Source organism: Coenobita brevimanus, chromosome 26 (genome assembly GCF_032717465.1).
Source record: "Coenobita brevimanus isolate Jiangsu-jjx chromosome 26, ASM3271746v2, whole genome shotgun sequence".
Lineage (NCBI taxonomy): Eukaryota > Metazoa > Arthropoda > Malacostraca > Decapoda > Coenobitidae > Coenobita > Coenobita brevimanus.
In genome coordinates this window covers 7,870,638-7,880,147 of record NC_136979.1, presented here as the reverse complement: position 1 = coordinate 7,880,147, position 9,510 = coordinate 7,870,638, and the positions used below count along the sequence as shown (strand labels likewise).

The window sequence follows — 9,510 nt, the reverse complement described above, 5'->3', positions numbered from 1 at the left end:
AATGAACATAAAATCAACCACAGAATGACGCACAGGTTTCAAAAGAAAACTGCCATGAGTCATTACTCCTTCCCTCGTATTTTGACCCGCATGCCCGGAGAACCTAGTAGTAATGACGAAAATTTAATCTGATCCACCCACCATCATCCGTATGCAAAAATATTCAAGAAGAAATTAAGTAAGGTAGATGGCAGCCTATGATGAAACAAGTAAAGAGGCAGTCGTATGCTACTGACTTGGCGATTGTCATGTAGAACGCGTCGACGATATTCCTCTGGCAGTCATGTTGTCACTCTCCCTCTCTCCCACCATGTATCAGAATCAAGCACCGTCGTGTATGGCCAATTATGACGACACAGATCCGACCTCCATGCAGCAGCGACAGAATGTGGAGGGAAATGGCGGGAAGTGAGGGGGGAGGGAGAGGGTTACGAGCTGCACCCACTTTCCCTCGGATTTCGTGGGTTCCGACATGCTACCAGGCTTTCAAAGTTACGCGTACTTGAATGCATATGTTTTTTTTTTTTTTTTTTTTTGCTTATTACTGTTATTATTCTTGACTTGCATTTCTCATTGGAATCAGACTGGATATTTCCCCCACTGATGACGTAGCTGACGGACTTATTGTAGATATTAATGTTTAGGGACAAAAATTATCGGCATGATTTACTTGGTTAAGGTAGAGTTACCGTATGCTTATTAGCTTAGTTTTTTTTTTTTTTATAGTTTTAGTTTTTCATCGTATCCGTTGCATAAATTTCACGTTCTTTTTCTCCCCCCCCCCCTCCGTTTTATTCTTTTTCGTACGCTTGTTTTTCGTGTTCGATTCGTTTAGCATGTCCATTTTTTTTGTTTTTAATTCTTCTCTCTCCCTTCTGTTTTTGTTAGTCTTTTCTGTTCGCTTGTAGGTTATTCTTTGTCCTCATTTCCTCTTTGTTTTTTGTTTGTTTGTTTTTTTTAATCTCCATTTACTGTCTCTGCCCTATTATCAGCTTTTTGTCCCTTTCCCTCTTCCCCCTCTTGTATCTAGGCAGGTACTGTTTGGCGTCTGACCCACATTAGCTTCCGGTCCTGCCAGAAGTGGGGAAACCGGAGGAAAAAAAGTAACCGATGGGGGATATCAAACGTCCTTGTGGCTGCCCAAACTCTCTCTCTCTCTCTCTCTCTCTGTATATATATATATATATATATATATATATATATATATATATATATATATATATATATACACGTTCAGACCCTGTTTTACGGATCCTGAAAACCAACTGATCTGCAGGAAAATGACCCACCCCCACCCGGAGCTGCGTGCATGAGTAACCCATATTTTGTGTGTGTGGAAGGCTTTTGGGGTGTCCGGTGAGACTGCAGGTGGAAGTTTTGTTGTTGTGGCTGTTTGAGTGAGAGTCCATGGCCCGTATTCTCGTTGGTTGAGGAAACTCCCTAACACCTTTTCATACGCTATTTATTTTACTTATGACTCCTTACTGCCCTCATCCGTTACATGAATACTTACAGTATCGCCATGCTCTGCATAAATAACGTACAAAATGATATTAACCACCCATATATAAAAATAAATCGCTCAGGAATGGGTGTTAGGGAGCTTCCTTAACCGACGATAATACAAGCTAGTGAGTCATCGAAGGAACCTCAGCAGTATGCGAATCTGTGGTAATTATGAAAAGACATATTGCTACAGCCATTTAAATGTCCGCCTCCAGTTTGCGACTGAACTCAGATCAGGATTGGTATGTAAATAGTACAAAATACAGATAATGGTGTGGCAATGATAGAAGTGATACATTTTTACATAGTAGGCCTATTCGTGACGGGATGACAAGTAAAGATGATGACGGAGGTAGCCTATATAAAAGATGGTGACAGTGTGCAGTGGTGAGCCAAACAGGTGATGGTGATGCAGCAATAAAGTGTGATGTAACATTATAGTAGTGAACAAAACAAATGATGGTGACAAAACACTCATGAAAATGAGGTTACACTGCAGCGGTGAGCCAGACAAAATTATGATGAGGGGGGAATGGCGTAAGTATGGCATAACATTTCAGCGGTGAGGGATGAATATTATAACGGTCACTACGCTGCAGGGATGAGAGTAAAATTTTTAAGAGTGTGCCGTTCCATTGCAGCGGTGAGCCAGACAAATGTGACCACTATGGCAACACCGCCCTTCACTGTGCGGCCGCCAGGGGTCACATGTCCTGCGTCTCCTTCCTGGTCAACTTCGGTGCCAACGTGTGGTCGCTGGACAACGAGCTGCACACCGCGAAGGACATGGCCGCCATCAACAACAGGGAGGACATCCTACGCTTCCTCGATAGTGTCAGCGCAAAGCAAACCATGTCAGACCCTAAGGTGAGACAGGCAGGCAGGTAGGCAGGAGAGGCAAGGATGGTTGGACGCATGAAGGAATATGAGCAGGGATGATAAAAAGGAAGGATGGTAAAAGGGAAGGAAGGAGAGGGAGCGATGATGAAAGGTGAGGCAGGAGAGGCAGGCATGATAAAGTGGGGAAGAAAGTGAAACGAAAATGGTGGGGGGGGGGGTAGGAAATGGTACAGGGAAACGGAGGAGAGGAGGGTGAAGTAGAAATGAAAAAAAAAAAAAAAAAAAAAAAAAGGAAGATGTTTAGGATGGAAGCAGACCGACGATGCTGGGATATGAGAGGGAGGGAGAGAGATGGGGAGGAGAAGGAAAGTTGGGAGGTGTGGAGGAGAGGGAAAGTAAGGGCGGGGAGTGATGTGGAGGAAAGGGAAAGTGCGGAAATAGGGAGGGGAAGGAAAATGACGAGGTGGTGGGGGGAGGGAGTGATGAGGTGTAGAAGTGGGGGTGGTAGGATACAGCGCTCAATATTCCAACAATGTTATACGGTCATTATGTATACTTATCAACATCAGCAAGAGTAAATATGTAAATGAATAAAAAGAGCCCCTAAAGACAGTTATTCCTCATTCTAGATCCTATAAATAAATAAATAAAACTGATCGTGCTTCCTGATCAGTACATTATGAAGTTTATTCTCTTGCTACGATTTCATGAACCTAGATCCAATCAAGCTGAATACCAGGAATATAATTTTACAGTATATTACATTTAACAGCCACAGCAGGTTTTCATTTCCGACGGTCAATGGCCAGCACTAAGCGCTAAATTCCAACACCTCCGTTACAGCAAGTGAAGAAGCTGCAGGACAAGGCACTGAAGGACGGAGAAAGAAGGAGAAAAGAGTTTGACAAGATTCAGAAAAAGGCAGACAAAAAACGTGAGGAGGAAAATGCCAAACTACAGAGAGAAAGGGAGAAGATTGAGAAATTTGATGAGAAGCCCCCAGGTAACGAAGCAGTGACTCACCATGATTTCTAACTAGATAGTGTTCTCTTCATTTAAGGCAGGTGTCTCATTGGTCGAGATTTCGTAACACCTCTTCATTTCTGATTTATTTTCATTGTTTCTAGTGTATAGTATCCTCTTCCATGTTACTGACGTATATATATATATATATATATATATATATATATATATATATATATATATATATATATATATATATGAAGCCTCCGTGGTAAAGTGTGCATTTTCGTACACTGAAGAACGAGGGTTCGCTCCCCGCCAGGGTAATAAACTTTGGGAGCGTTCTTCTGGCCACGTACTGCTTGGCGGACATCAAGGGTGCTTTTTTTTTTGTTTTTTTTTTTTTTTTTTTTTTATGCGTCTGACTCTGGGCATAGGCTTCACAGCCTGCCTCCAAGGCCCAGTAGTTCTCCTTCATACCATACACCTCTACATAGATGTCACCAGTGTCGCATACTATTAAGCACGCTTGCACCCAGTCAACTTGCGCGGGCCGATTACACTTGGTTCACAGACTACACACACATCCAAAGCCACTACAACATTACAGTTAACCTTACAAGCACTTCTCACCCTACTTACAATCTCTACCAGACAGCCTAAGCCACTTTGTAGAGATACGAGTATTGGCTGTATCGTCCCCACTTCGGTAGGGATAGGCCGGTCCTGCAGTGGACACTCAAACGGCTGATGATATATATATATATATATGTGTGTGTGTGTGTGTGTGTGTGAATAAACAGCTAAGAGAATACTATGACTTAATATGTAAAAAAAGCTCTAAGAAAGAGGCATCCTATACCAACAAGAGTATGGCTTTTAGTCAGAAAACTCAGTCTTGAATTTAAAAAAGAATAGACATCAAAAGTTTGCCCCTTCAGTTTGATTAAATAGTTTTCATTCTGTTGTTGCTTTTTCCAGACGATATTAGTCGGCTAATAATGCTTTTAATGAAGAAAGGTTATGTAAAGTTTTTATCAATACCTTTACTATTAAGGTAGTCTCCCATGATGCATAAACTTGCCCAGCAGCAACATGAACAGAGTAATGGCCGCCACGGACAGAAAAGGTTGATGTAACATACAACTGCAAAGTGTGTTCTTGTCTTCTTTTGCCTGTGATATGTCTAATTAGCCATGAAGTGGTCCGTTAACACCATCTTGCATGGTCTAAATAAAATGCAAATAACATCCCCGACCTGAAGGAGTTAATGTAATCTATACTCGCAGTTTCTTATGATCTCACCTCGTCTTTCTGTCTGTGCTTTGTGTATGATCAGCCAAGAAGGGCTTCATGAACACCATCTCCCGCGGCTCCCTGGCCTTGCTCAACGGCCCCAGGAAGGACTCTCGCACCCTTCATGAAAACACCACCACCATCAGTCCAAAGTTTTCCGACCTCACCACCACCAACAACAACGCCAAGAAGACCATGGGAGGCATACAGAAGAAAATAATGAAAAAGAAAGTTTTGGAGGAAAATCGGAGCAACACAGATTTTAAGGTACAGTTCTACATCGTGCGAGTGTAATAAAATGCTGTATGAAGCTGGCAAAACCTAAAGGAACTCAGTACGAAGATTTTCATTGCTTTTTGTCGGCACAGGATTTAAAACTAGGAATGATGTGAATTTTTTGCAAGCAGTTAACATGTTAACTGCAATCATATTTCCAGTAGCCTTCCTCTGAAACAGTATGTTGTAGATAAATACAGGTATAAAGGTAGTCTGAAGGTTAGGTAGAATTTCTGTACTTTTACAAAGAAGGCATTTCAAGTATCCCTTCCCTGACATTAGGCAACTGCCGTTTACAGGCTACAATAAATCCTTACTTAAAGTCTAGAATGTGTGCAGGCAAAATGCTACTTTCAGTGAAATAATTTGACACATACTTCTGGGTCATGATTGAGGGATGGAAAAAAATAATTTCTGGTTTCAAAAGAACTTTATAATGATGATAATGATGACAAACAGCTTTAAAAGGTACAGACAGTAATTTATCAACAACTTAATAATGAAGCTTCTTAAAGAGAAGCAGCTTTAAATAAGGACTAACTGTACTAACACGCCATTTTTTATTCCTCTCATTGTCAGGTAGGGACGATCGAATCTGATGGCAAAAAGTCTGTCCGGAACCTGACGGGTCTGCGACGTGACTCAGAAATCATATTCGTGCCAAACGGGAGCGTGAGCAGCACCAACAGTGAGTCGCTTGGATGTATGTGGCGTCTGTTCCGTCCCTCTCGTCTTTGTCCTTGTCATATGTGTTTGACATGAAAATAGTTGGTCATAGGCTATATATCCTGTGTTTTGTAACTAACTCGAAGCCTCACATTTTCTCCACTGGCTACCTTCTTCAGATCTATGAATCATGTCCCATACCAATCCAATAATCACCCTGTTTATCACCCACCAGACATCTCTGCTATTATTCTTTCATATTTTCTTACAACACAAAGAAGACTTATTTCACTATAATTTTTGCACTCACAAGTGTTCCCTCTCATAAACGTTCCTTGTCCCTTTCGTGAGTTCTTATCATCACAACTTTCAGCACAGTAACGACTTATTCTTGCTGCCAACCAAACAAATATATTAAACTTTTGGAAGACCTCTTGTACTGGAAATGCTTATGAATGTCATATCTAACCCCTCCAATTGAACATTTCCTCCAGGCAGAGTAAAACTCTCTGGTGGTATCACGAATGAAAAACAAAATACATCATTGTAGTGAAGGGGTCAGCTATACAAATTATCTATAGCCAGTTGCCTTAATCCTGGACGGGGTGACCACATAACAAAACGCCTCCATATTACCCTACCGTCCGCCGTCAAGCTGCAGCTTCCTGTTACTCATATCACCTTCGTTCATATACCTCTACACCCTATCCCTCCACATCATCCTTGGTCTCATCCTCCCTGTCATGCAATAATTACTCACAGGCGGGAAGAGAGGGAAGCTAGCGGACGTCTTTGAGCAGGACGAGGATGAGGATCGGCCACTGCACCGCTCCACCAGCCACCCGGACTTCGCCTTCGATGGGCTAGATCAATCTCGGAGCTCACTCTTTGCCAGGCCGGGCTTTGGATCTGTCGCATTTAGGTCAGTGGTGATGTGGGGTCAGGTTGGGTCTACGGTACTACTGTTAGGTGGGGTAAGGTTGTGTCAATTGTGCTATGGAGAGAAAGATTATTTAACCCTATCTAATATTACTCTAAGCTAGTGTAAATTGATGGAAACTTAACTAACTTTATTTAACCTTGCCTACCTTAACTAACTTAGAGTAACTAAGGAAATGGCATAAATTTTTTTAAAGGAACAGAGTCAAGGTAGTGCCCAAAATGATGTATTTTCACAATAAACACAGTTTCATATTGTAGGTATAATTTCTTCTGTACACATAACGAACCTAATATAACCTGATTTAACTTCAGAAACAATTCCATCACGGCAACACTAAGCAGTCTGGGTGCCAGTGGATCTGGCAGTGATTCCCCGCAGCCATCTTCAGCAGACTCTGTCGCACATCGGGAGGCTGTCGAGCCATGGGAGGAGGAGGTATGTTCGAGGCAGGGCAGAACAGGGCAGAGTAGGACAAGATAGGGCAGGACAAAGTAGAGCAGAGCAGGCACGGCAGGGTAAGATGGGGCAGGGCAGGAATGGGGAAGGCAGAGCATGGGAAGAAAGAACCAGGCAAAGCAAATGAAACTGGACAAAACAGGGGGAAGGAACACTCGATAGCGTAGAATGGAGTAGCATAGTATACTGATGGGTAACAGATTACGTCAGGGCAGGGAAGGATGACTGAGTAAACATGGGGATGGGCAGGAAGGAACAGTGAAAAAATAACATAAGAAAACCATTAAAGACAGAGAAGAAATTTGAAGGTAAATGGACAGAGTATAAAAAGCATAAAAAATAGGATTGCATCTATTAGAAATATGAACTGTAGCAGTCAACTTGTAAACATCTACACACCTGACATAGAAGGGCAGCTGTGCTATACACATTCAAGTTTTGTTTTATGGGTTCTGAAGGATATCTAATCCGTAAAACCAATGCATACATACAATGTTCTGCCACTAAAGAAGTGACTCATCTCCACCAAGTGCTGCTTTATGCACTGAGGAAGTCTGCTGAGTGTAGAGCGAGAGCTGCTCATGAAAACATGTTCCATTAAGGTGGCAGTATTTGCAAGTGAAAGCCTGTATTCACTGATGGCGTGTGAAAATGTGAGAGCAAATATAAGGATATATTATACTGCACCAACCACTTAGATGCTGTCTCTGTCTGTGATAAATCCTAGGTCTGAATGGGCCACAGACAAGCACTTTATGCAACCCATCACCTGAGGCTCTGGACTTGCATGTGGATGTGTTCTATGTATGAAACCAAAGTGAATGGTTTTATGACCTGCGGAAGTGTTTGCATGTGTCGTATATACTGTGTGTGTGTGTGTGTGTGTGTGTGTGTGTGTGTGTGTGTGTGTGTGTGTGTGTGTGTGTGTGTGTGTGTGTATAACCTGTGTCTGTACAAACCTGTATGTAAACTGTATATAACTTGTCTGTGTGTACTGAGGTGTAGATTAACTCTGTTCTTTGTATACCAACATCTGAATGTATAACCTTGCCATACTCCCAGGACCTGCCATCAGATGATGAGAGCGACGCCTCCCCAGTGTACATGTTCCTGGCTGCAGCTGGCCTCTTTGACTTCATCCCCACCTTCGCCCGTGAGCACATCGATCTGGACGCCCTCATGCTGCTGACGGAGGAAGACCTGATCAACATGAAACTGCCCATTGGTCCTCGCCGCAAGCTCCTCAAGGCCATTGAAGAGCGCAAGGCTGCCATCGAAGACCCTGGCGAAGTTCAAGACAGTAGATTATAACAAGCTATGCTAGTCCCTCCTTTAGGTTAATTATGTACCAAATGCTCCAATTTGTTCAGTACATCGTGTGTCTACTGTACACTGTTAGGGCAATGTCTAATCCCTTCAGTCCAGCGACATTTTCCATTTTATTCTGACTATCTGAAGGCGATTTTATTCGGCTTTGGAGGAGCGTTCCGAATTGAAGGAGTTAGATGTAGTCTCCATTAACCCATCCATTACTAGGCGTCTACCCTAATTTAGATAAAATCATCAAGGGGTGGCCGGAATTTAAGAACACACATGTCAACGGATTGCAGGGGTCAAGGCGTGGTTGTTTCACCGCCTCACTTCAAGCACTTCTCTCTAAAATTCTTACATTACCCTGGACCACATTCTCGTCGATTCAGGAAGTTCCCTATAACCTATTTCGGAGCAGTTTATTTTTCGGCATCGTATACTTTAATATTCGCCTTTATGTACGTTGATAGGAAAGGTATGTAAATAACAGACAAGAAGCTGTGACGGTATATAATGTAAAATAAAATGCTGAAGAAGAGGTGTTAGATAGTCTCAGCTGACGAGAATACATAACCCTATGGATGTCTGTGGTCAGCATATCCCTGAGGCTGCCATACAGAAGTGCTTGTAAAGTGTCCGCCAAACCCAGGGGAAACTATCCTACCCCTTCACTTCAACCTTCACCTATCCCTCAACCCAGGGCTGGATATAAACGTGGTGAGGTCCTAAGCTATGGGAAGTTTTTAGATACCCTCTTTAGCAACTGTTAATAGAGAATAAGGATGTGTAACAACTGAATTTGACAAAAATGACGCCAAGATGAATAACAGATCCGTGCAGTGCATTAATTACGTTAATCACTGCCTACATATAAATTATAGTAAAATTTTAACTCCCCTCGCCCCCCCCCAAAAAAAAAAAAAATCTGATTTTAAGAAGCCCTTTCAGACTGTAAGGCCCTGAGCTGTAGCTTGTCTAGCATATGCCAAAATCCCGCTCTGCCTCAACTTCATCCTTAGCATCTTACTTTCGTTGCACCTTTTTCTTGGCGATTTATTATGCTTATATACATTTTGATATTCTCTTATATGTTACGCATTTTTTAGTACCGACATAGCTTGTTTCAGTAACATGCAGGAGGATAAGAATGTGTAGCCTAATATGGAAAATACAGATCGCAGAGGAAGTGGTGCAACGGAGCCGCCTGTCACCTAGAATATGGCCCCATTCACAACACGACAATCACACTTTAC

General features: G+C 42.4%; 1 protein-coding gene across 1 annotated transcript in view; it reads left to right on the top strand.

Annotated features, from left to right (window-relative positions):
* Sans (SAM_USH1G_HARP domain-containing protein Sans) overlaps positions 1-8,384 on the top strand; it is an 88,433-nt gene extending 80,049 nt beyond the window's left edge. The window contains exons 3-9 of the mRNA XM_080268159.1: positions 2,148-2,373; positions 3,190-3,349; positions 4,649-4,872; positions 5,461-5,584; positions 6,310-6,469; positions 6,802-6,925; positions 8,009-8,384. Of these exons, the coding sequence (XP_080124285.1) occupies positions 2,148-2,373; positions 3,190-3,349; positions 4,649-4,872; positions 5,461-5,584; positions 6,310-6,469; positions 6,802-6,925; positions 8,009-8,257 (1,267 nt within the window). The 3' untranslated portion in view covers positions 8,258-8,384. The remainder of the gene's footprint in view (positions 1-2,147; positions 2,374-3,189; positions 3,350-4,648; positions 4,873-5,460; positions 5,585-6,309; positions 6,470-6,801; positions 6,926-8,008) is intronic.
* The last annotated feature ends 1,126 nt before the right edge of the window (positions 8,385-9,510 follow it).